The sequence below is a fragment of the Zonotrichia leucophrys genome, chromosome 4A (assembly GCF_028769735.1).
Source record: "Zonotrichia leucophrys gambelii isolate GWCS_2022_RI chromosome 4A, RI_Zleu_2.0, whole genome shotgun sequence".
Classification (NCBI taxonomy): Eukaryota; Metazoa; Chordata; class Aves; order Passeriformes; family Passerellidae; genus Zonotrichia; species Zonotrichia leucophrys.
Window position 1 is genome coordinate 18,051,958 of NC_088174.1, and position 27,994 is coordinate 18,079,951.

The window sequence follows — 27,994 nt, forward strand, 5'->3', positions numbered from 1 at the left end:
ATTACTTTCTAATCTTTTGGTGGCATTCCTAGCTCTTTATTTCATTTTTCTATCATGTCATACCACATCAGGAGTTAATTTTTTTTCTTTGAGAGTGGGATAAATTCAATGTAATTGTTACTTTCAGCTGCTCAAGTCTTCTCTTGTCTGTGTACTTCACATCCCTTGCAACTGTATGGACACTTAATTTTTTTTTTTCTCCTACACTCCTGTAGTAGCCGTAGCTCTTGTCTCAGGCAGAGGCAATAACAAAGCAGTGAATTTCTTTGGTATGTTTACTTCTGCTGCCAAATACTGGTAAATGTAATTGGGAAGCCACTTGCCAGATGGAAATAAGATGAAATTACTCGTTCATTTCCCATGACAATATAAGGATGTTTTTATTCACTGTGTGAACAGACTTGACAGAAATTGGAGACTTAGGTTCATGTTAAGGTAGGCTAAAGTTCACCAGAATATCTGCTTTCTCCATGCTGTAATTTCATGTACTCCTTTTTAGCTCCTTTTAATTTTCATCCTCATCCTGTTCATGACTGACAGTTTTTGCTGTTAATTCTTTATTAAAATCACTCATTGATAATTTAAAGAAAGAAGGGAATTTCATATGAACTGGACATTTCAGCTCATAATAAAATGCTTTAACAGCTTCAATATCATTAAATAAAATCATATATATTTCAAAAAATTAGTCATGGCCACTTCAAATGCTATTCAGTAGCTAAATTAATGAACAGGTGTAAAATGATAATTTTCAAGAATAATGTATGCTTCCTTTTTTTTTCCTACAGAAGTACAAAAGTACTGATGGTAGGATTTTTTCCTAATTAAGTCTCCAAAGTATTTCAACCTGTTTATGTATGTTCTTTGCCATTATTATCATTAGCCCTGCTCAATGTGTTTTAAGCTTACATAAGGTTTTGTTTAGGGTTTGTATGCCCTGGCTGGGCTTGCAGGGTTTCAAGCAGGGCACTTGCAGTGGGATTAGAGGAGTTCCCAGCTGAAGGCACAGCTGGAGCTGCCCATGCTCTGGGAAATGTCAGATGAACAGCAAACAATGCCTTGCAGCTTCTTGCATCAGCTTTTTCCCTCCAACACTGATAAACAAATGTGTTATTGCTAACTTAATAGAACTCTAAATTAGGAAAGAGTGAGTTCTGCAGTGCTGGTGTTTCCATCTGTGTGTGCTGGTCTCCAGAAGGAATCTGTGTGTGCTGAAGGGCCTGGGCTCTGCTCGGCTTTGTCATGGTGCCTGTCCTTCCCTGTGTGCAGGGAGAGAGTGTAAGGAAATAAAGGCAGTGCAGAAGGGACCCTCACACCTGAGGAGTGCAGCTGTGCCACTCACCAAAGATTAGGAACAGGTCACAGCTGTGGCCAGTAAGGAGAAGAGTGCTACAAAAGAGTGGGGTAGCTGGGTGAGGAGAGAGTTGGAGTTTGATGGAGTTTGATGGTTGTGCTGAGAAGGAGTCAGTGCTGTGAGGAGCTGCCCATGAGAAAGCACTGAGAAGGTATGGCAGCTTTGCAATGAGATGACAAGGTCCCTGTCCCTCTTCTGTCTGTCTGAGGCCAGGTATAAAGAAAAGCCCTCCCAAAGCCTTGTACAGCTCTGATGGTGTAATTGTGCATGAGCAGCTCAGCACTCCCCAGGACACACTCACTGCCCCAGACCTGTTCTTTCAGTGAGTGCTCTATTGATTCATCACCAGAGCTCAGAGTAAAGAACATTCCCCTCTGCTGCACCTTTGGATTTAAACCATCACCATTTCTGCCATGGAAACCTGGCTGTGGCAGCACCAGCTCTTGTGGTGTCTGTGGGACTTGCTTTGGAAAGAAGCTGGTTTTGAATGAGGATGTGAGCCAGCACCATTATCAAAGTGCTGTAATGAGCAATCACAGCCCTGAACTCCACGGTCTCTATGAAGCAATACAGCTGCTTCAGCTTCCACATTGATTTTTCATCTTGCTTTTCTGAGCTGCCCTGTGCTGGCTGCTAGAAAATCCTTCTTTCATCTCTCCCTTTGGTTCTGTGGCATCAAACCAAGGAGTGTCCTATCTTTGAACAGGCACTTGTGAAGGGAGAGCCTGACGAGGGCTGGCAGGTCGGTCAGCAATGGTGCGTTGGGTTCTGGGAAGTATCAAGTCTCTTTTTAATTGAGTTAATTATTTTTCCAAATTCCGCAATCCGTGGTTGTGTGACAGTTGAATCACTGCTGAGATGGATTGTGTGAGCAGAGCTCTCTGATGCTCCATGTCATCTCAAGCATGGCTGAAATGGTGGTGGAGAGGTTCTAGGAACTGTCTCATCTAGAAATTTTATTGTGTCTCTTTCTGCCTGTGAATTTGGGCTTGCTAAGATTGGTGTTGATGCTGTATTGTGGCCTTAGTGCAGTCACAAAAGCATCTGGTTCTAGTGTTTCTCTGTTTTTTGTGAATTGGCATGAACTTTGAAAGATACAACTTTTTTGAAAGAACATTTCTTCTGGCCTTTTTCAAGTAGAAAAATTTTACTTTAGCCTTAGACATCTGATATTTGTTGAATGGATGCTCTGTAAGCAGTGGTGTTGCAGCCCTTCAGGCCTGAGTGGGTCAGAGCAGCCCTGGTTTGTTGTGAATGTGTGATGTGCTGTGGATTAAATGCAGTTCCTGATTTTACAGCCAGCAGAGTGCGCCTGCACACAGGTGAGGAGGGTGATAAGGGAAGCTCCTCCTGTGCCCTGTACAGGCAGAGTTGCTGCTGTGAATTCTGCCTCAGCTCACCCTCTGTGTGTCTGTTTATCAAATATTATGTGTTTAAACCCCAAACCACATTTCCTTTTTTGCTACTGGAGCAGCTGAATAACTTTAATACCTGTTCTGCACTGGACTGGTGTGTCACTTCTGCCCTTGAACTCTTGCTCATGGGGTGTTTGTCACTTGCTCTTTCTGAGAATTGTGTGAGAATTGAGAATTTCTTTTCTTGTGTGAATTACCACTGTAGGAAGAAAGTTTGCTTTCTGTGAGGTGATATTTGGTAACAAAAACATTTATTGCTCTTGTTCTGCAGTCTGCAGGCCAAGGAGCTGGGTGTGTGTTTCATGCAGGTTTGTCTTTGGTGCTCCCAGCTCCTGAGACAGTCTGGGACCTGTTTGTGGAGTTCAGAGCTTTAAAGACTCAATTCCTGGAGGTCTGGAGGGTTCAACTCTTGAACAGATCAGGTTTGCAGTAGGACACTCCTCTTCTTGGATCACACAAGCCCAGGCCTTCTCTCTGCTGTGACAGAACAAAACTTGTAATGAAGTTTGTTGCTTGCCCATGGGACGGCTCATTTTTAACTCTTGGTTGGTTTTTTGTTTGTGTTGTTGAGCACCTGGTCTCATTGCCTTGTTTAATTGAGAACAATTAGTGCTGAGGGCCTGATTAGTCAATGAAATGTCACTTTAGGGTTTTGGAAGGAGCTCATTGCAGCTGGGGGATGCTGGGCTTGTCTGGGGTGGGGGCTCAGGGCTTCGTTGTTGAACCATCTTTTTGTTCACTTTTCTCTGATTTAGGCTCTTTGGAGATAGCTGGGGCTGAGGGCACTGCCTGGACTGGCACAAACATGGCCACGATAAACTGATTATTCAGGGTTTTAAACCCAGCAGAATTCCTTTGTGCCAGATGTTTTCCTGCTGGTAATGGGTGTGAGGAGACAAATACCTGGTCTCTACATTCTTTTCTTTTTTTATTAGAAAGATTGAAACAGGTTTTATGTTATTCTTCACACTAAAAATTAACATTTTTTTCCTTAGGAAATACCTGTAATTAAACCCACAATGGCTCATTACAGTGCAACAAAAAATAGTGCTCAGAGAACAAAACTGTATTCAGTCTGCTCGAAACTTCATCTTAATTTGACTTTCCAGTTTTTCAGTTACTTTTGAATGACTTAAAATATTCATTAAGTTCAATTAATGTTAAGCACATTAAGATTCTGTTCCTTCAGTGCCAAATATGTTATGTGATATTTAAAAGGAAATAAATCCTTGTTAATGGGTTTACTTAATGCTTAAGAAAATTCTGCAAAAATTGACTGTTTTAAATTATGCAAAAAATCAGCTTATATTTGAGGTACTCCAATGCCACATTTCTTTCCATATAATTTAAAGTGCTGAATATAAGACGAGTGAATCTTGCTAATTTAAAAGAAATCACTCTAAAATACACACTGTTTTCTAAGTTTTGCGCTTTACCACTGACAACATAATTAATGAAAACATACTTTTGTTCAGTGTGATAAATATCAAATTATTTATGTTGTTGGTTTTGGATGAAGAACTTACAAATGTTATTAATGTTTCAATAGAGGGCACTCATGTGCTTCGAGGTAACAAATCCCTGTATTTTTAAAAATGCTTGCAATGAATTGGAGCTGAACTGAAATTCCACGGGGTTAAAATACATAAATATTATTTGCTCGGGAAAATTGTTCATTGTCGTATTTTTATTCCTTGTTTCTCTCTATTTTGGACGTTTGCTTTGTTTGGATATTTTACAGCAGGTGGAGGCAGTGCAGTCACTTTGCCTTGAACTGATTGTAAAAGATGTATTATTATGGCTTGCTAATGGACTTGCTGTTAGCTAAGATGGAACTGCTGTAATAATGAATAGAATTTAATAAATACCTTCTTTCCAGCCAAAAAGCCTGTAGAAGAATCAGAAGAAAAGAAAGCAGCTCAGTCAAAGAAGAAGATCAAAGAATTAAGAGTTTTGGATGGAAAATCTGCACAAAATTTATGTAAGTGATGTGAAGGGCATCAGGTCAATGTCTAAGCAGCATCTGCACCTCAGTGTTCATAAATTCTTCTTTCTTTTTGCATGTGCAATTGTTTTGTCTAAAAACTGCTAATTTGAACATGACTCTTAAATTCTGTGGTGTTTAAATACACATTCTGAATTCACTGCACAACTTGGGAAAAATGAAAAAAAGTAACATGGAAAAATGATTTAATGAGTTCCTGGGGTTTTTGTCAGTTAATTCTCTCAATTAACTGACAAAATTAACTGCTCAGGACTGGAAGTGCAATTAAATGATCACTGATTTGTGGGATGGGTTTAGGGGCCATTCCAGATTGTTCCTTTGGTCAGAGCAATGCAGAAATGGAGGTTCAAGGTAAATTACCAGATTACCAGATTACCAAATAGGCTCCAGAGGTGCAGGTACTGCTGCTGCAGATGGGAACAAAACCAGCCCACTCGTGCCATCCAGCTTCTTTCTTCATTAATTATGGAGGCAAATCAATCATTAAGAGTAGCAGAGTCTTTTATTTGAATATTTATGGTGTTCAGAAACACCATAAATGTCACTGGTCCAACTGTGCCCATGGCAATAAGTGTATAAACCCAAATGTGGGCTTGTTTAATACCACATCCATGAGCAGAAAATGAACTATGATAGAAGAGTTCACAATTGATGGAAAACTTCAAATTTTGAAAGCTTGGATGCAGGATAATCAGCCACACTAGTTAGGCTGAATATAAAGCATTTTGTCACAATGTTATGCTGATCCATCTGTTAAGAATTCTTTGTAGTTTACTGAGTGGGGCTCTCTTGAGATTTTATAACATTCTGAGATCAAATTGCTTTGAGAGCTCCATCTTTGAAGGGTTTGAATTGTGTGTCTCTTGTATAAGTTCAGTTGCCCTAAAAGTGGTAGAGTTAGGGCATTTTTCTTACTTTGCCCACCTCTTCATTGCCACTTTAATGTGAAATCTTTTCTAGAATATCGCATAAATATCATTGACCCAATTGTACAGCTACTCATACATGGTTATGGAACCAATAATAATAATAGCTAAAGATATTTATTATTGGCTGAGCAGTTCTGCTTAAGTAGGAATTCAGATGTCATTCATAAAGATAAAACTTTATTGGAAAGTAGCATTGCTAGGGAGCAGCTGAGGCTGAATTAAAAGTTAAAATTGTTGTCACAGTTTCATTTCTTAGAAAGGGAATTCATTATAAGTCAAAGTGCAGCAGTGTGCCTACCTAGCATTTGTTTATATGGGAGACTTAACTGTGGAACAATTTAGATGGAGATGTGACTTTTTGAGTTGCTAGCAATGGTTTGCCTTTGTATATCAATCTTTTTTGACCTTTTTGATTCTGATGATGTGTTACTGAATTTCAGCAATATTTTTGGGTTCCTTCCGTTTGCCTTACGAAGAAATAAAAAATATCATTTTAGAGGTGGATGAGGAGAAGCTGAGTGAATCCTTGATCCAGGTATGTGAAAATGCCTCTGCTTTTGGTTATAGCTCATTTTCCACATGAAAATGGCAGGCAGGAGTAAGATTGGGAACATGAATAAGACTGCAAACCAATTGAGTTTTTTCCTGACTATATTTGCCATTTATAAGATCTGTACAATTTTGGGTTGTTGACCTTTTTTTATAAGGTATTTTTAAGTGTACTTTGAATGTCTAATGATTTTAATTTTTTTCTTTTTTTGCTGCTTCTGTCATGTTTTACACAGACCAGTTATTTCTTGATTGATATTTAATGAGCAAGATGCAACCATTAGGGCAAAAGGAGATTGTAGAGAGACAAAACTCGTTGATGCTGCCAGGCCCTGAAAAATGATACTCTAACCTTTTAATACATTCCTCAAATCAGAGACTGCAGCAGAGCAGTTGATGTCTGTATTAAATAATTGCTGCTTTGATTTGATGTTTATATAAAGTTAGAGCTGCGTAAATAAAATAAACGTCCCGTAATTTCCTCGTGCATTTCCATGTTGTGGTATTTTGAGCATGTTATTTTTAATGTCTTAGGTAGTTTAATGTAACAAATTTGATATAATGCCTTGTTTGTTTTAGAACCTGGTGAAGAATCTTCCTGAGCAGAAGGAGCTCAATGCCTTAGCTGAATTAAAGGATGAATACAACGACCTTGCTGAGCCCGAGCAGTTTGGAGTTGTGGTATGTATCAGTGAACAGAGTTCCGTTTTGGCACATAAAAAGAGAGAAATTTAAGGATAAAAATCTTCTTTTAGTGTTTTTGCAAGACCTGCAGTAGGAAAAGTTACTATTTCCTGATGAGCAGTAATCAGAAAATCTCTTCATTATGTATTGGGCCAGCCTGGGCAGGGCTGTGATCATCCTTAGGGTCATTTCCAATGTGAACCCCTCTCATTCTGGGTGTTTTTCTGGAAGAAATTACAGTACAGCCTTAAAAACAACAGGCACTCAGGTGCCAGAGCAAATCTTTTGTCTGCCTGTCTTGCCTTGAATGTTTATTGAGCAGTTCTGGAGAACCCTCTGCCTCCAAGCAGACAAATTCCAGGAGCCCGCAGAAGACCCAGTTACCCCTTGGCCTTGACAACTCTGATAAATTTGTTTTGTATCAAAACCTGTAAGCAGCTGAAAGAGTTAATATATCCGTATTTTACATGTATATATATCCATATTTTCTGTGTATTTATGCATACACATATCGAACATCTGTATTTATACCACCCAACCTTGCAGGATGGCTCAAGGAGAGATGTGAATTTATACCAGAGCTGAAATTGTACCTTGTGTTCTGCTCCTCTCATGCAATTTGCACTTTTAAAAATGCAATATTTTAATGCATTGTTTTAAAAATATTATATATTAAATGCAAATCTACACTTTTACTGAGTATTTCTTAAAATAAATTATTATTCAGTCATAAGTATCTTAAATACTTAGCATATCTGTATTTTGGCACATTAAGATCTGCAAGATACAGATGTGGTGGACACTGCTCCTCTCAGGCGGGGCTGCCAGAATGGCTGGGGCCCCTCTGGGAGGGAATTCCAGCGTTTTTGGGAATTCCAGCGTTTTTGGGAATTCCAGCGTTTTCGGGAATTCCAGCATTTTCGGGAATTCCAGCGTTTTCAGGAATTCCAGCATTTTCGGGAATTCCCGCGTTTTTGGGAATTTCCAGCGTTTTTGGGAATTCCAGCGTTTTCGGGAATTCCAGCGTTTTCGGGAATTCCAGCGTTTTCGGGAATTCCAGCATTTTCGGGAATTCCAGCGTTTTTGGGAATTCCAGCGTTTTCGGGAATTCCAGCGTTTTCAGGAATTCCAGCGTTTTCGGGAATTCCAGCGTTTTCGGGAATTTCCAGCGTTTTTGGGAATTCCAGCGTTTTTGGGAATTCCAGCGTTTTTGGGAATTCCAGCGTTTTCGGGAATTCCAGCGTTTTCAGGAATTCCAGCGTTTTTGGGAATTCCAGCATTTCGGGAATTCCAGCATTTTCAGGAATCCCAGCATTTTTGGAATCCCAGCATTTTCAGGAATTCCAGCGTTTTTGGGAATTCTTTAACCCATGCTGGGGGTGAGGGTGGGGCCCTGATTTCTGTGCCCCCCTTGGGATCTCTCTGTGCTCCTGCCTTTCCAAGGGCCTCAGGATCCTCAGGCAAACGAGCTCCTGCTCTCCCTTCCCCTCCCAGCCCAGCAGATTAAAACGATGCTGAGAGCTCTGGGACGTGCTCAGGGTTTATCCCCAGCTCCGCAGGAGCTGCGCTTGCTCTTGCTGGATTTTTAAGGCATTATGTACATTAAAATGCATTAAAACAGAAATAGAGGCCTCTTAGAAGACTTTTTTTACTAAAAAGCTCTGATTTGAGCATAATTTGGCTGCAGAAGTGGCTTTTGAGTGCTTTTTTTTTTTTTTTTTTAAATTATTTTTCAGTTGGGGAAGGAACAGAATATGATTTGTCCTAATGAGATTTTTGGAGAGGATTTAGGAAATGAAAGGTATCAATGGCTTCTTTTGAAAAACTTTAGCCTATTGATTTCCTTTTCTTTTAATAAATCACATGAAGTTCCAAAAATCTTTTATTTCCAAACAAGGATGAGGAATTTTATTAGAAGTGGGATACATTAATTAGCCTTACTACAAGAAGTAAAACATTGCCATTTATTGATCAGTAACAATCTAAAAATCTCTATAAATACATATTTGCTGCTTTCTTAGAAGCAATAATAGCATGCATTTATATTTAAAATATAAACATGTTTATTATGTCTTTAGACAGACCAAAATATTTGTATTGTAATATATGCATATATTATAGATTATTTTATATATACATATATTTATGGATATATTCCTCTCTACCTAGATATTGTCAAATAAAGTGAGGAATTCCTTCAGTTTTGTGCAGTTTTGTGCAGTTTTGTGGAGTGTGTTGGAGGGAAGTGCTCAATGGGAGCAGGCGAGCTGGAGGTGTTAGGACAAAGGAAGCCTCTGATGTTTGGGAATTCTGTTCAGTTTCCTGCTTAAAATCAGCCAAGAAATTGGAAAATTCTGCATCATAACGACCTTGATTGAAAGGGCTGTGTAGGCATTCCAATGTTTTACTTTTGTAAATTCCTCAGTGTTTCACCCTGAACTTTTAACTTGGATCATCCCCTGCCCTGACTCTCTCCCTCCTGCTGAAATTGTAAAATTTCCTTTACAAACATCCCCTGCCCTGTCTCAGCTGCTATTTCTGGGTGAGGATGCTGCTTTCCATGTCTGGGGCTCCTCCAGGTCAGGATTCCTGCTGGCTTCAGCTGGCCTGGCTCTGGATATTGAAAAAAACCAGAAAAATCCCTTTATTCCCAGCAGTCCCAGTGTGGCCACAGTCACTGTTCCATGATTTCTGAGGAAACACTGACTAGAGCAAGTTGAGAGAGTTTCCAAGTATTTAATGCAACGTTAATTAGCAAAAACTGCTTAATCAAACATCTCCAAATGGTGCTGTTTGCCTTATGAAGGAACCAAGTTTCCTGAAGCTTGTTTGCTTATTCAGCTTTACCATCTGCTTTCATAAAAAGCTGCACTTTGCCTTATGGGTCCTGCTTCTGTCTGATTTCTGGAGGCCTCTAACTCATCACTGGTGCTAAAATGCAGAATTTCTTTCTGGTTATGATATCCTGCAATTGTCCCTTAAAGTGCAAGAAATGCTGCTGAACCTCAAGTCTTGACTGAAGTTCTTTTTTCCAATGTGTCAAAATAATTTTGGTGTTTTTCATTAATAATAATCTTAACCTTGGCTTTAGGAATAGAAGACAGAATACCTTAAATAATATTTAAAGTGTGTCCCCTTATTTTTATGTAGCTTTAGGTGTGTTAATTATTAAGATATGTTAATTGGATAATCACTTTGCCCATCAAATTTAATAAAGGTTGGAATAAGTTGCTTAAAATTTGTGTAGAAAAGCCATACTTAGTAAAAGATTAACTTATTTGAAGGAACCGATTAACTTAATATTCAGCTGATATGTAAATGAAAATTAGAGCTGCATTTTCATTTAGATGAATGTTAAAACCAATTATATATTCTAATTAGCTATTGGAACTTTTTGAAGTTATATCCTGGGATCAAAAAAGGCACCACAAGTTCCTCTAAAGGAAAGTTTGCATTGATGTTGAAGTAGAGCAGGAAAAATAGAAAAAAAAATTAAAATTAGAAATTTTAAAAAATAGGAAAAAAAAATAGGAAAAAAATTAGAAAAATTAACTGGATTAACTGTGTAACTTGGACTCAGGTGAGCAGGATGTTACCTGAGTTCTGCACCTAAACCTTCAAGAGTTCATTTGTTATGATATGGGAACAGCTGCAGCTTCAGTGAGGAGCTGCATTTCCACTTCAGTGCCAGTTGAACGTTTTTAGTGTTACAAAAGCATAAATTTGACTGGGGAGTTGTATAAACTTGCATTTTCTGTGACCCTTTTTTCCTGAGTAACCAGTCCTGGCTGGGGGGCAGACAAAGTGAACTGAGAATTGTACAAGTTTATTGCACCTCCATTGGTTTGGAGCCATTCAGTCCTTTAAATTGAATTTATTGGCTACTTGTTTGGCCTCATTGTAATTTTGTGAGCTGCTGCAGAATTAATCTTCCCAGAATGTTTCCAGGGGAAAAAAAAGGCAACTTTAATATACCATAGGTAAGAGGCTAAGTTGTCTTAGTAAGTTGACAAATTTTTATTAGAGGAATGTCAGCTTTTTCTTAGGAAGTGAGGCAAATTTAATTGTGCTTTTTGCCTTTCTCCAGTAGCCTTTGATCCTCGTTTTAATACAGGGCTTGAGAATTGAATGATGATAATAAAGCATAAAGAACTGAATAAAGAACTTGATTAGGTGGAGAGTTCAGACAAGACCTTTATGAGAGCCCAGAAGGGGAAATAATGACATGCAGCCCATCACTGACAGTCAGCTGGAAAAGAAATATCCATTTTCTTGGTTTTCTTGCCTCTTTAACTGTTTGTAGGGGGAGCCAGTGCTTGCTGTTCCATGCACCTGTTGGAATATTTCATTTCTTATATTTATATATATAGATATATATATGCCTTTGACATTAATTTTATTTAGAGCCTTTAAGAGTTTGACCTTTCCAAGTGAATGTAGGCTTTGCTCCTTACCTAATTCTAGAAGATTCCTCCAAATTCAGTATGTGATCACTCTTTTCTCTGCCACTGAGCACATGGATTTAGAAACAGGCCCAAAAAGGGGGAGCCAGAACAGGGTGAGGCAGGAGGAACTAAAATATCATTTATGGCCATCTTCTGCTGATACCTAAAGGACATTATCTGTGTAAAACTGTTCTGGGTTTTAAGGAAAAACCCACATGAAAACAGCTCTTAGGAAATTACCAAGATAGTTTTAATTCCATTCCCTGACCTACATAATATTTTAAAACTTGCTGCTGGGTTGGTGGTCAGAAGCTAATAAATGATCAGTGTTCCATGGCACTACACAGGATTAAAGAAGAAAGGACACTGCTCTCAAGTTTGAGGATTATTCTTCACTAATGTTTATGTCACACTCTCCTGTGGGCTTGTACTTTGTTGCACTCAGGTTTTGAGATCTAAAGCTTTGAACAATTTTTTTTTCTGTGCCATTTTGAGTAAAAACAGCAATTGGAGATTGTTCTACAAAAGTTAAAGCAAATTATGTGATTAATTTTAATTTCCATCTACTGCAGATTAGCGTAAGTAGATCCTTTCAAGGCAGATGTTTTCAGTATGATATTTCTGAAATACAGGATGATTAGAAGAATAATGTTTCAAGACTTTCAATGATTTTGGCTTATAGAGGCTCAGAGAGAAATTTGTGACAATGGAGATTTATAAAAAAAGATCACTAGTTCTGCTGAGATGCTTCTTTTCTGATCCTTTCCTTTTCCTTGTTCCAGCCTGATCATAGGAATTGTTTGAGACCATCTGGAGCCTTCATGTTTATGTTCATTTTAGAATGAATTCATTATTATTCAGGCCACTCAAGTCCTTCCTGTGAAAGTTATTGCTGCTGTTTCTGCTACTGCTGGGAGATAGCACTGGTAGAAAAATCATAGTTCTTCTAAGGACCATGGCCAAATTTTGTCCAACAGAAACAGGAGAACATCAAAATCTTCCTGTTTGGCCAGTCCAGATCTGTGATTTGTCACATAGCAAAGCTTTTCTTGCCAAGGGCTTCAGGAACACCCCTGATGGTGAATACATTGGGGAAGAAATCTTTCCATATTCTACTAAGCACAATGAGCTAGATTTGGAACATGATTTGGAACATAACCATTCTTGCAATTAAATTAAAATTTTCAAGTGGTTTAACAATGCTCAGTACATCTTTTTTCCTTAATTTAAATTTCTCTTGTGGATTATGGTGTGCTAAGTGGGAGGAAATAACTCTGATAATTCTTGCAAAATATGAAAGATCTTTTGTGACCTGGGCTGGTGAATTTGGTCTTGGGGATTCAAATTAATGAGTCAGCATTGTAGGTTATTGTCAGTATCTGCTGTGTTACAACATCAGGATTGTAACCTCCCTGTCAGGATTTATAAACTCCCATGTTTTTACCAGAGCAGGAAGGGATGAGTGCTGTGCTCTCTTTTGCCAAGTGTCTGAAACACAGAGGGAGGTACTGGGATGCTGGAAACACAAGGCAGGCAGTGCAAACACACACAGAAGCTCTTGGCTTGCTGGCTGGTGCTGTGTGATCGTGTTCACTGGGGTCTGAGCATGAGGATCTGACTCCATGTTTCACAAGGCTTGATTTATTATTTTATGGTATATGTTATATTAAAACTATACTAAAAGAATAGAAGAAAGGATTTCATCAGAGGGCTGGCTAAGAATAGAATAGGAAAGGATGATAACAAAGGTTTGTGGCTCAGCTCTGTGTCTGAGCCAGCTGACTGTGATTGGCCATTAATCAGAAACAACCACATGAGCCCAATCCCAGATGCACCTGTTGCATCCCACAGCAGCAGATAACCATTGTTTGCATTTTGTTCCTGAGGCCTCCCAGCTTCTCAGGAGGAAAAACCCCAAGGAAAGGAGTTTTCAGAAAACATGTCTGTGACAGTGCTGCATTCTAACAGTGAGCATTTGAGCATTTTGAGCTGTGGATGGTTTGAGCTGCCCTCTCAGGCAGAGCTGGGTGTGTTTTGCAGATGAGCTCGGTGAAGATGCTGCGCGCGCGGCTCAACGGGATCCTGTTCCGGCTGATGTTCGAGGAGCACGTCAACAACATCAAGCCCGACATCATGGCTGTCACCCTGGCCTGCGAGGAGCTCAAGAAGAGCGAGAGCTTCAGCAAGCTGCTGGAGCTGGTGCTGTTCCTGGGCAACTACATGAACTCTGGCTCCAGGAACGCGCAGTCCCTGGGCTTCAACATCAGCTTCCTCTGCAAGGTCAGTGCGGCACGGGGCAGCTCCTGGCACCAGCACAGGCCCAGGGACAAAGCTGGGAAATCATCACAGGGAAATTTACTGACTGTGCCCTGAGTTTAATCATACAGGAAATACAGTCAGCAGCCCCAGCATTCCTTGGGCAATTTGAAGGTGTCTTTATTTTTTGCTCCTAAGGAATGTATGCCAGCCTTCAGGCTTGTCTAGCAGAATTTGGGAGCCTTTATTTTGCATTTCATAATAACTCCTTTCATAGTTATATGAACTATCTATATATATTATATTAACTATATATAACTATATATATTAACTATATACATATATTATATTAACTATATATAACTATATATATTAACTATATATAACTATATATATTATATTAACTATATATAACTATATATATTAACTATATACAACTATATATATTATATTAACTATATACAACTATATATATTATATTAACTATATACAACTATATATTATGTTAACTATATACAACTATATATATTATATTAACTATATATAACTATATATATTATATTAACTATATATAACTATATATATTAACTATATACATATATTAACTATATATAACTATATATATTAACTATATATAACTATATATATTAACTATATACATATATTATATTAACTATATATAACTATATATATTATATTAACTATATATAACTATATATATTAACTATATACATATATTATATTAACTATATATAACTATATATATTATATTAACTACATATAACTATATAGCTATAATAACTCCTTTTTCAGACCAGTGACTGTCACTCAGTGGAACTTTCTGCCCATGAAAAGAGATTTTTATTATTTTTTTGAGCCAGCTGTCAGCAAGGTGTCCGTGTACACATTTCTATGTGCAGAATACACACACTTCATGATGAGGGGTCATAATGTGATGAATTCACTTTTCAATACAACCAGAGTTTTGTATTGATTTTTTTCTTTTTGCTTGTTTCTTGAACAATCTTAAAATTAATTGTCTGTTTACTGGATGCAGTGCTTACATTATGCAGACTGAAAAAAAAAAGAGGAGAAAAAAGGCAAGTATTGATCTGGGATAAACGTTTGGTTTTGGAAAATAAATGATTTTACAACAGAGCTGGTCATTTCATACACAGATCTGCTTTGCTAAAGCTTTTATTAAAACATGGTAAAGAAAATACAAAAAACCACCATTCCCACTTGTCTGGCCTGAGCTAGAAGGCTAATGACTGAGGAGTAATTGCAAATCCTTAAAAACAGATTATCTCTCTGGATGTTATATTGCAGCGTATGATGTTATGGAAGATAGAAATGATCTGTAAACAACCCTTGGCAGAAGGCAGAGAACTTAATGTTGTTCAAATGAGAGACATCAGCATCAGAATTCCTGAGATGTTGGCCAGGGAGAGCAGCTCCTCGTGAGCCTGCAGCAGAGCATCTTCAGTGCCTGAGCTTGGAATGCTCTGTGAAAACAGAAATACAGCAATAGAAATACAGCAATAGAAATGCAGCAATAGAAACGCAGCAATAGAAACGCAGCAATAGAAATGCAGCAATAGAAATGCAGCAATAGAAATGCAGCAATAGAAACGCAGCAATAGAAACGCAGCAATAGAAACGCAGCAATAGAAACGCAGCAATAGAAACGCAGCAATAGAAACGCAGCAATAGAAACGCAGCAATAGAAACGCAGCAATAGAAACGCAGCAATAGAAACGCAGCAATAGAAACGCAGCAATAGAAATGCAGCAATAGAAATGCAGCAATAGAAATGCAGCAATAGAAATGCAGCAATAGAAATGCAGCAATAGAAATGCAGCAATAGAAATGCAGCAATAGAAATGCAGCAATAGAAATGCAGCAATAGAAATGCAGCAATAGAAATGCAGCAATGGAAATACAGCAATAGAAATGCAGCAGCAAAAGTGCAGCAATAGAAATACAGCAGCAGAAGTGCTCAGGCTGAGGGTGGCTGCTGCAGGAATTCACTCAAGTTTGCTGTGTTTGTTTAGTATGTCCAGAGGGTCCAGCTGCTTTTTGAGCCCCCTCAGGAGCTCCCAGGTTCTGCTCCATAGGAATGGAGCTGAAAGGAAGGAGGTTTGTTTCAGGGATGTGCAGGTACAGCTGTGGGGCAGAGTTCAAGTGAGGACCAGGAGCTCAGTTTCCATGAAGCCTTTGCAGTGCTCTGGCTGGATCAATGTGTGTTCATCTGTTAAGTGCTGCTATGATGCTCTTTGTTCAAGGTGCAAATAGAACAAGACAAGCTGTTTATCCAGGCTGAGCATTACTGATGAGGGGACATTTATTGTCCAGCAGCCCTTGTTCTGGCAAGGGGGGAAAGATTTCTAGGGTAGGAGAAGGTCTATAATCTCATAAAAATCAATAGAGAGCCTTTTTATAGCTATAATAAAGTGTCACTCCAGTGATGGCTCCTACATAAATTTTTCCTTGCATTGGCTGCCACATTTAACCCTCACACCTGGGAGAACCCAAGCCCATCCTGGCAGTGGTTCTGTGTGTTTGGCATGGGTTAAATAAATGTTTACTCTGTGCTGAGGGAGAGTTTTGTTCTGGTGGTGTTTTCCTGGCTTACAGAATTAAACCTCTTACTGTGCAACTCATATTTGAGTGGTTGTGCTGTGCTCTGTGTCCCTTGGCCTTTGATCCTTCCCCAAGCCCTGGGTCTCATGGTGTTGACCCTCAAATTGATGCTGCAGCATTCAGCTGGAGCTGCCTCCTGTAGCCCCCACTGATCTGGCAATTTATTTCATTTATTTTTAAACTGAATGTGTTATTTCCAAATTCCATCTCCCAGGCAAGGAAAGGCCCTAGACTCCAAACCTGTATTTTAAAATTTGAACACCACAGTGTTAAAAATTTATCCTGAATCATAGAATGGTAGAATATCCTGAGTTGGAAAGGACCCACGAGGTTCATCAAAGTCCAGCCCCTGGTCTTGTAAGCACAACTTAAATGGCTCTTTTTGCTTTTCATCCACTTGGCTGCAGTGTGTAGAGCAGCAGAAATCAGGCTAAGCCAAGGGATGTTACATCTGTTGGGCAAAATTACTGCAAGGAAAAAGCTGAATGTAAAAAGTATTGCATTTATTGTAAAAAATTAAAATAATGGGTGTATATTGAATATGAGTGTATATTGAATACAAGTACAGGGTGTGATACAGACACAACCAAGCTGCCTCCTGTCCAGTTCCTACCTTTCATTTCAATTTTTATATTTAAATATTATATGCTAAACTACACTCAAACAGCACTTATCTTAAGTTTCATTATATGAGTGGGCTTAGGACTTGATTTTTACAGTACAGATATTGATTGTAAATATCAAGCAGGCCTATTTGCATCCATTGTGTTTAAAGTAAAGATTAATATAGCAGAGACTTTTTTATGATTGAGGCAAAGAAATAAATTTGATACATTTGCTCAAGTTCTAAATAAATCATTTATATATTTATTCAAGTTCTAAATAAAATTATTTATATATTTATTTAGATGTTTACCTGTACTACAAGGTGCTAATGCTGACTCTTATTGTGATGTTGCTCTTGGTGGCAAAACATGTTCCTGTTGTAATTTGAAAGCAAAATAATTTTGTCCATTTAGAAAAAAAGTGCTTTATCCACTCGATGATGTCAGAGAGATCAAAGACTGCAAATCCCACTACTGTTGTTCACAGACAAATTGAAATGCAATTTCTTTTTCCCATGCAGATGTTGAGCCAGTAAATCTATTATTTTTTTCAAGTCAGGAGAACTTGTGTGTATGTAACACATGAAAGCCCTTTAACTGCATACCATTACTGAGCATTGTTTAGTCTTTAATCGCTGAATTGGTATGAATTAAATTGCTTTCTTAATTGCCTAAATACCTTATATTTTTAAAAGCCTGTTTTTCCACTGCACTCATTTATTCCTAACAGGGTAATCCTTAAAGCTGAAAGGCCTCTATTAAATTGAACATCGATGGCAAGCCTGTCATGAGGATTATAGAATTAGAACTTCAAGTGATTTAGAGAATGAGAAAACAAATAGGAGATTTTACACAAGCATTTATGTATTCTTCTTAAATAAATCCTTTATTTCATTTGTTGTGCATGTTGTAGCTTACTTCTGTGTAAGAACTGTACTAGATGAGCAAAATGCTGTTAAAACAATTCTTTCCAGATGTGTTACTGATTCTCTGTCACGTGAAGTGTGCTCCTCTCAGACTCTTCCTTGCACCTACTCTGTCTTGCCTTTGTGGATAAATCTCTGCTCCTGCTGGATCTTCCATCAACTCACAATTCCTCCTCCACATCTGCACAAAAATGGGCAAACTCAGGAATTTGGTCTTAAATTTGTTGTCTCATTCTCTAGAGTTGATGATGTTCCTTTGTCACGTGTGCTGTGCCATGGGATTGAGCCATAAGGGTATTGGAAAGTGCCACTGCTCCTGTATTCTAACAATTAGTTCAGATTTTTACTTTTTTAACTGAAAACCTCATTTCAGCCCTCAGGCTAATGGAGAACAGAGTTTTATAACTTCCAAGAATACTGATTTGTTTCAGGCCACTAAAAATGCTTCTACAGTCAAAAGAACAGCAAAAATATTCATTTACCTGTTACTTCCCATTGTGCAGAGTTTTCCTGCAGCTTTTCATAAATGCAGCTGGATGCATTGCATTTCCTTCAGCTGCAGTCAGGATTGCCTCGCTGTTTGGTTATTCTGTGTTCTGCTAAGGCAGGGTGCATTTATTTTGTGTTTCTCTATAGAATTGGTCTCCAAGTCTTTAGCCTAACACAGCATGGTTTAGCTCCAAGAAAGAATTGTGGATTTACAACAAGGAGTTACTTCAGTTTGACTGGTCAGAATGCAAATTCTGACTGTTAGCGTGGTGTCCAGCTATGCAGAATTTCAGGGATTCCTGCAGAGATTTGGCCTTTATGGCATTGAAGGAATGCTCTAATTTCAGTTCTGTTTAATCTCTGTACACAGCAATTTTTTATCTGGGGGATTCTGAACTGGCAATGCTGAGATCTCAGAACTTTATCTCAGATCTTGTTCTCATCAAAATTAATCATTATTTCTTAAAATACATCATAGGGTAGATTCCTTCTAGTCCTAAATTACGGAAAATTCATTTTTAAAATAATCTGTTTATTTTCAGGCAATTGCATAGGCAACTTTTTGCTAATGAGTTGAAGTCTGCAATATTCACTTTATTGAAACATTTAAGAATTTTTTTTTGTTGTTTTCTCTTGTGTCTACATTTTAGATTCGAGATACAAAATCATCAGACCAGAAAACCACCCTGTTGCACTTCCTGGCAGAAATCTGTGAGGAGAATTACAGGGACATCCTGAAATTCCCAGATGAGCTGCAGCACGTGGAGAGTGCGAGCAAAGGTGAGCAGCAGGCACAGCACCTGAAGGGAGCAGGTGTTGGCTTTGACAGGAAACACTGCCAGCATTTCATTTGGGATCGGGGGATTATGTAACCTGTAAGCATTGAGAATCCACGTGGATTGTGCTTGTCTGGTATTTATCGAGCTGAGGACAAAAAGGGAAAAACAGTAATGGAGCAACTCCTCTTCTTCTGTAGTGGGCTGTGAAAATAATACAATTTATGATACAATTAAAATTTTAAAAATTAAATTGTATTAAAATTTGTATCAAAATTTTAAATTGTATTAAAATAATGCAATTAATAAATTGTATTATAGATTGTATTATAAATTGTATTATAAATTGTATTATTAAATTTATTAAATGTATTATTAATTGTATTATAAAATCTATTAATAAATTGTAGTGAGATGCTTGAAAAGCCACAGCTCAGGAGTTGCCAGCAGTGCAGGGCTGGTGTTGGGTGTCCCCTCTGAGGAGTGAGCTCTGAGTGTGCAAGGAGCCTTCACACACAGAGTTCCTCATTTCCTCACCTGAGAGAGAATAGCAAATAAACAGCTATGCTATTTATGCAAATAAATATATATATTTATACATGAAATACATGAAATATATATATATACACTATAAAAATATATATAATAAATATGCATATTTATTATTTATACAAGTAAATAGCATATTCTGGAAAAATCCCAGGCTGCCTATGAATAGATGCAGTTCAGTTGTGCTGCACAGGCCACAGTTAATGGTTATTTTTGGTCAGTCAGCAGTGCAGGCTGGGATGTGGTGGCTGAGTTCACCTGTTGGCCACGTTCTCATGTGGCACAGGCTGTGTCATTGGCACCCTCATTGCTGGGTTTTCTGCTCAGGCAGAAGTACATGAAGATAACACAAACTTTTAATTGGTCAATTTAATCAGAAAATATAAAAATAAACATAAGTATAAATATAAATATAAACATAACTATAAATATAAGCATAAATATATATTATATATATAATAAATATAAATATATATTTATAATATATATTCAAATATATTATAAATATATTTAATTATATATTATAAATATATATTTAGATATCTTTATAATATATTTATTATATATATTTATTATATATTATAAATATATTAAATATATTTATAATATATAAATATTGAATTTATATATTTATTTATATATAAAAAGTATAAATATATATTATAAATATAAATACCTGGGTGAGCACAAGAAAATGAAGGAAAGCAGAGGTGAGAAGGAGTTGGATGCCCATTTCCAGCAGCCCTGTCCAGGTTTTCTCCTGGCAGTTTTTGTCTCCCTTCCTGCAGTGCTATCAGTCAGTGCTCTCCCCATGCAGTGATTAGCTGTTGGATGTTCGTTAATTAGGCCATCAGTGCTCTCACTCTGTGCCTGCTGAGAGCTCCTGTGTCCCCCAGGACCTGGGACAGTTCATCCATCAGCCCAGCTCTGCCATGGTTTCACCTCACACTTCCACTCCTTCACATTTTTTTGTGTCTGTCTTCATCCTGATTTTTTTTTTTTTTTTTTTTTTTTTTGTTATTTCTCAAACTTTGCATGCCCTTTTCCATGTTTTTTTCCTGCATGTAACCTGGGTTTTATTTGTGTTGGTTAAATGTGTCCCTGCCTCACTTTGCTGCAGGACTGGCCTGAGTCCTGCTCTGGGATTTCTGGGCAGTCTGTGCAGGGCTCAGAGATCCTTGTGAGTCCTCCCCAGCTCAGGACATTCTGTGATTCTGTGGACTAACATATTAATTAAGTTATTTATGCAAGTAGCAGTTTGGCATCTTATCTAAATTCCAAAAATGTTTTCTCCCACTTGATAATTCTTTTCTCGAGGTGACTTTTCATCTTTTTCTTCTTTTCTTTGTAAAGTCTTCTGGTTTACCAGGCACTTTTGATGATCTTTTATGAATTTTCCTCTGTGGGTGACACTTGACCTTGCAGCTTTGAGATTTTTACAGTTTGATTCAAAGCCTCTGATGTTCTGTAAGTTGACTTGAGGAATTAAACTGGAAGAGTCAGGAAAGTTTAGTTAAGCTGTAGCATCCTAAACACAGAAAGCATATAAATGGGAGCAAAGCCTCTCATAATTCTGATGCTCAGAACACATATGAAAAAGATTTTATTGCAGTTAAATTTGTTTCATTCTGTGAGATAAAAGCTGTGTTTCCTATAAACAGCACTGACTCCTAGCAGAGCATAAATTGCTGTTCGTTTTTAATGACCAAAACTTTTCTTTCAGCCCTCCTTTGCTTTCTGGAGCAAGGCAGATTTTTGGCAGAATAAATGGGATTTGTGCAAGTTGCTTCAACTGCTCCCCGTGGTGCTGCTGGGGTTGGGTAATTGCAATGTTCATCTGCTCTGCCACACTGGAGCTTTTCCTGTGCAGGAGTCTGAGGTGCTTTGCATGGAGGAGATTTGCACTTCCAAATATTTATTGTTTGGTGTTTATAAACCAGCGGTTTTGGGGACGGACAGTTGGGTTTGTTTTTCCTGTGGGAAGCCTCTTTTGGAATAACTTGGCTGGATGTGAGGATGGTGCTGGCATCAGTTATTCATAAAACAGGAAGGAATCTACCAGCAAATATTATCTCTGCAGGAATTTTAAATGAGATGTGAGCTGGGCAGGTGAGTGTCATTGCTGGAGATGGATGTGGCAGCTTTTAGTCAGGACTCGTGGTCTGGGTGTGCAGAACCTTCCAAATGCTGCCCTTGGATCTGCAACTTTTCAGTCTTGCCTTATTCTCACTTCCATGTCAAGGAAAAAAATCCTGTTCAGCTTAATTTTCATATAAGAATAAAGAACCAGCATCTGAACAACAGCTGATTTTGTTTTTTTACTTTTTAACAAAGAGCAGATAGAGCATAAAACTGGATTTTAATATGAAAAGGTCAATGAGATTAGATGAACTCCCCATGCATGTACTGAAATCTTCAATAATCTGATATTAGGTACAATAAAATAGTTGATCTTTTTAAAGATGGAAGATCAACCTGCAGCTTTATGAAAAGTAAAAATAAATTAGGAAACAGTTTTATTCAGGAAAATACAAGCAAAGGTCAAAGTGATTAACTATCAAGAGATCATTGGAAAACCATTTCTTATCCTGGAAGCAGATTGTGAAAGGAAAACCAATCAAAACTCACAAGGCTGTGATGCAGTGCATTGTTTGATGGCAGTGATTTCCTTTTCCCCTTTCATTTTTTCCCCCCTTTCATTTTTTTCCCCCTTTCATTTTTTTCCCCCTTTCATTTTTTCCCCCCTTTCATTTTTTCCCCCCTTTCATTTTCCCCCCTTTTTTCCCCCTTTCTTTTCTTTTTTTTCCCCCCTTTCTTTCTTTTCCCCCCTTTCTTTCTTTTCCCCTTTTATTTTTTTCCCTTATTTTCTTTCTTCCTTTCTTTTCTTTTTTCCCCTTTTCTCCTGTCCTTTGGAGCCAGGCCCATTCCTGTTGGCACATTCCTGCCTTCTTCACTTCACTTGTTATCCCTCTTGCTGCTTTTCATGGTATTTGCTCTTAGCACTTTATAACCTCAGCTTTTTATTAAAGACCTGAAAAATTCCCATCCCCTCTTGGGCTTCAGCCAAATTTCCAAACAAAACCAAGAGGTACCTTGGTTTATCTTACAAGTCAGATATTTCTGGACAGCTGTGTGGTTAAAAGTATACTTTTAATCACTCAGAAAATAAATATATTTTAAAGTTAAGGCTCACTTGAGTGTCAAGCCTCTCAGAAATCATAGAAGTGAAATAGGTGACACACAAAGTGAAGATGATTACAATAAGTTAGCCATGTGTTTTATAACAGAAACTTCAGTTTAGATACTAAGAGGAGCAGTTTTACATCCCAGTTTGTGATTTAACCATTTTGCCTGTAAATAATATCAAAATGAGATGTAGCTGTTCCTGCTTGGTCTGCCAGCAGTGGCATCCCCTGGGCCGTGCAGAGCCACAGCAAATTGAGATTAACTGGCAAAGGGGGATGTACATTATATGAATATCTGTATTTTTTAGTCTCTTTCAGCAATAATGAGGGGTTTTTTGAGCACTTAACACACTGAGTTCTTTGCCTGACATCAAGGTGTGCCACCTGATAGTTCTTTGAAAGTGGAGTTGAAAGTAAAATGAAGTGAAAGGTGCCTTGTGGGGGTGAATTAGGGCTGTGCAGTGAACTGAAAAATACCAATATCACAGCACTGATTTGTCACTCACTTGGACATTGGAATTTATTTCATTAATTTGCAAGCATATGGTTCTGATGGTGCAGGCATCTCTCTGGAAAGGCCATTAGCAATTGAAACACTGGGGAATGCAAATGCGTGTGTACTTTTTATTACAAATACTGTAATAAAGTATTAATTTTGAGATTTTATACAGGTACTTCACTGTGATTTAATGGCATCATTTTAGGATGGGGGAAATATTTTAAAACATCCTGTGCCACTGTCACTTTGAAGTACAGCAATTTAAAACATGCTCATAAGCAGCAGCCGTTTTTCTGTCAGACAAAAGTTTTATAGTTTGGTGCAGCAGGAAAAAACCTGAGTTTCTGCAGCATTTCCACCTTTAGAGCACATTTTAAATTGCAGCATTTCCACCTTTAAAGCACATTTTAAATTGCTGGAGCAGATTTTGCCCAATCTGGCCCAAGAGTGGTGGAAAGCAGAAACCTCCCAGGTGCTCCCTGTGCTGTAGCTCTGAGCAGGAATTTCTCCAAGGGATCCTTTTGGAGCCTGGCTGAGATCCTGCATTGCCTCCCACTCTGCACAATGGCTCAGTGAGCTCTCCCAGCCCGGGAAGGCTTTGAGGAGTTTTTAGTTGCAGTCTGTGTGTAATAAATGCTGCAGAGAACTGTGGTTGTTCTGGAGCTGCAGTTTGGAGCTGTAATTTGGAATCTCCATTAAGCAGCTTTCTGTATGGCTTGCATTTTAAGGCTCTGCTCCTCTCCCTCAAGTGCAAGTATCAAGGGCAAAATGAAAGAACAGTCCAAATGACTCTCATGGGCTGTTGCTTATTAAAGAAATTAAAGCATTTAAGAATTTCTGGCTGTAGTTAAACCAATTCAGAAGTGGAGATTGCTTTAAATGTCTTAAGTTGTGTAATCCATTTAGAATTCCTTAATGCAAGCCTCCAGAGAGAGGCAAAAGCTGCAAAATGGCACTTTGTTCTTTCTTCTCCTGCCTGTCTGTGGTGGAATTTGCACTTTGGTGGCTGTGAGGAAGCTCTGGCCCCTCTGGAAGTGGCTCAGGCAGTCAGGAAGGCCAGGATGGATTTGCCCAAGATCTCTGTGAGTTTTTGTGTCAGCAGCAGGTTGTGTGACAGCAGCTCTGCTCCCTCCCTGTGCCTCCCTCACTTTGTGTTTCCTCGTCTCCTCTGCCTCATTTGCCCTTTGTCTTGCACCCCTGCCAGCAGCTCCGCTTCAGCACGCTCGTTTAATACATTCTGATTTTGTCATCATCAGCTCTCTTTTAAAAATAAACCCAACTTCTGAGATCTTGAAAGACATCTGTAATTAAGCCAACATCAAAGTGGGGTGAGTTTCTGGAGTGCTCTGGAGGTGATATCCCTCACTGCTGATTGCACAGCTCTTCTCAGCCAGCAGCTCCAGGGCTCCTGGTTGTTCTTCTAAAACTGGGACATCTGATTTCTAAATGACTTGTAGTTGTGATATAAAAAAGCAGTTTAACTAAAAAGCTTCTATTCTATGGCATTGTTTGCTGTTTGGTTAGTGAGGTAAAGGTGGAAGGCTGGGGAAAAGCAGCTCCTGCCATTTGGGCAGACCTGCTCCTGCTCCTAAAGCTGCAAAGTGCAGGGAAGATTCTGTCAGGGAGCAGTTCTGTTCTGCATGGTGGGTTGGTTGTTAAAGCCCAGGACTCTGTGTCAGAAAGCTTTCCCAGTTTTTGGAGGAGGAGGATGGCAGCTCCTCTAACTGGGTAAAGTGGAGCTGTTCTTCCCCTTTGGCCCTGAGGTGTTTAACATTTATTGTTTATTGTCCTAACAAACAGAAACTTGCTTGCTATGAATTGAGTAATCAATGCTTGTAATTCCTGCAGATTATGAACTTGCTCACCCATTTCCCTCCAAACTGCCTCTCACTCCTTTGTGAAAGGCTCCTTCCATCTGCCCTCGGGCACTGAGAAATAAATAGTCATTAGTATGCTTACAATGTAGTTATGGTGCAAATGCTGTCTAGACTTAAAAATCCACCAGTTAATTTGCTTGGTGCAGGCCTGCTTTTGCTTACGGAAGTAATTGATGTTGGCTTTCCCTTCAGAGTGTTTTCCAGCTGTGGACATGGCCGTCCCAGCTCTGCATCATTGAAATGTCTCATGCAAGAGGCACTGCACCTAATCAAAATGTATCATTTCACCTCTTGTTGTGGGGAGGACTCTCAGTCTGATGCAATCTTATTTTAGAAGGGATTAGTGTGACCTTTGCTCCTGTTGCTGTATTAATGTAAATACAAAATGCTTAGCTTGGCTGCAGGGAGCAGCTCGTGCTCCCCATCAACATGGGATTAACTGCTGGGAGCATTTTCTGGGACTCAACTGCTCCAGCAGACACTCACTAAGCCTTCCTTAGCGTGCAGACTGTGCACTGCTGTCTCCAAAACCAGTGGATAGGATTGGCTTGAGGGGTTTTTTCAGAGGAGCAATTAATATAAGGAAAATAATAAGGTGAAGGAAATTATTGCCTTCCATGTCAGAATAATATTGTGCCATCTCTGATTTTCTACTATAATTAAATAATAATATGCAAAATAATCTCTTAATCAGTCCAAGGTTTAATGATGCATGATTAAGGGAGTTGCATTCAGTGTTTGTGCAGAGACAATATTGATGGATCTGAGTGCTTGTATTGCTCTGCCCCTGACAGGAACCATTGGACAATGCATTATCACACATTCCCTGCTCCTGTTTGCTCTGTGTGTTACAGTGACTCTGCTGAAACACAAGTTTAACTTCTCTATTGGCTTTTTTCTTTGTCTCATAAATCCTTTTATCTCCAGGGTTTGAGGTCCACACGTTCAAGGTGCTGCATTTCTTCCCACCTTCGAGCTGCAGGTGCTGTCTGCAAGCCAACATTTTCTTAGGGCCAAACTGAGAGCCAGACTGACACAATTTGGCAAAACTGAGAAATTTTGCTGCTTTTTTTCCCTCTCTTTGGCCATGAAGATTGTTCCATAAAAAGCTTTTGGGGTTGATGTGGGTTTTTAGACAGGCTGTTTGGGGAGAGCACTGTAGTTCCTCCAGGCTGTTTCTCCCCCATCTGCACCTATTCAGACTTGAAAAATTCCATCCTTGCCTCTTACCTTGGACTTCTTTCTGAACCTGCTGTCCAAGAATCCACATCATTCCTTCCAGAACTCATTTCTCCTCTGTCCTCACTGTTCCCTGTGTCAGCAAATTAGTTTGACTTTGGAATTCTCCCACTTTCCCATTTCTTGGATTTCTTTCCACCATGGGTGGGAGTCCTCATTTTCCTGTGAGGGTGGGTGAGGTGGTTTTTACTGCTGCTGATTTCTTTTCATTTGGAAATGAAAACAACCAACATTTTATCCTTGCTAATAGAAGGAAATCAGGCCAGGCATCCTTTGGGTTGCTTCCCTTTTTTGGGGGGGGGTTCTGCTCACCCTTGGGCATTTTTTCTGGTGGGTTTTGCTGTTGAGGTATTTTTTTCTTCATCTTTTCCTCATTTTCTCTATTTGCCTCCTGTTCCTACCTTGACATCAGTTATTTATGTGTTGGATTCAGTTGGTTTTTCACTCTCACTGCAGCATGAAGTGGGATCATGTTGGGATGGCTGCTCAGAGAGGCTTTGTCAGTAAGAGCCCTTGCTGCTGAAGGCCAACACTGCCTCTCATGCCCATTTTTGAGTCCAGTTCTGTGAAATGCCTGATTTTCCTGTGGAGTGGTGGGCAATGGAAGGTGAACAAGCCTCTGTCTTTGAGGAGAGCAGGGGAATTCTGTTCAGGGTGTGCGGTTTGAAATGGTTTCAAGGAAATGGCTTTGTGCTGCGAGTAGAATTTATGCTTTCATAAATTAAAACCTTGCAAGAGTTTGAAGGAATTTACATGAATTTCCCTGAAAGTAGAAGGTATTCGTGTTGATTCCTTTGCACATTACTGAGGTAGTAAATCTCTAATAAAGGGTTTATGGGAGGAAATGCAGATATTTTATTGTAGTCTATATATATGTATGTTCCTTGTTCTGTCATCTTTTGAAATTTGTCTTGCAGAACAACAACTGCATAAATTACTTGAACAGAAACTTGTACATTTGCCTGGGCATGGGGGGGCAAGTGAACAGAATTGCATATTCTAGAACTTTTTTTTTAATTGAGTGTGAGTACAGAAGTTAATTAAGGGAAGCCCAGCTTTAGGATGCAGCCTCCTTGCTTGGATGGAGTTCTCCCTGCTTTCAAAGCCAGCGTGTTCCTGATCTGGGCCTTTCTGAACTTCATTTTATAGAAGTGAAAACACTTTCCATCCATCTTAATCACAAAGTTCAACAGTTATTTGTCATTGCTTGCTGAATTTCTTGGCACTTTTGAATTCCAGACAAAAATCAACTTTTACTCTTGCTACGTGGTCGTGCATTTAAATATTTTCAAATTGCTGCAAGCAGTTAAACTCTGTTATGTTGCCTTACCAGCTGCTATTCCATGAACACAATGACCATTTGCATCCTCCTCATTTATTTTTCACTTCCAGCATTTTCCTCCTGTGCTGTTTGTCCCCCTCTGCAACTCCACAACAGCCCATAAAAATATTACAGTAATTCAAGTTCTTCAGTTCAAGCAAAAATGGGTGCTTTGATCATAATATCAAACGATTAAACTAATGCAAGCAGAACCTAAAAGCTTTGATAATTTGTGTTATTCAGAGTGT

At 38.7% G+C, this 27,994-nt stretch overlaps 1 protein-coding gene across 3 annotated transcripts in view; it reads left to right on the top strand.

Annotated features, from left to right (window-relative positions):
- The window catches only part of DIAPH2 (diaphanous related formin 2), a 169,668-nt gene that overhangs the window by 53,877 nt on the left and 87,797 nt on the right, over positions 1 to 27,994 (top strand). For all 3 annotated transcript variants that reach the window (XM_064712729.1, XM_064712728.1, XM_064712730.1), the window contains exons 19-23: positions 4,649 to 4,750; positions 6,144 to 6,238; positions 6,832 to 6,933; positions 13,422 to 13,661; positions 18,951 to 19,080. In XM_064712729.1, coding sequence (XP_064568799.1) covers positions 4,649 to 4,750; positions 6,144 to 6,238; positions 6,832 to 6,933; positions 13,422 to 13,661; positions 18,951 to 19,080 — 669 coding nt within the window. The remainder of the gene's footprint in view (positions 1 to 4,648; positions 4,751 to 6,143; positions 6,239 to 6,831; positions 6,934 to 13,421; positions 13,662 to 18,950; positions 19,081 to 27,994) is intronic.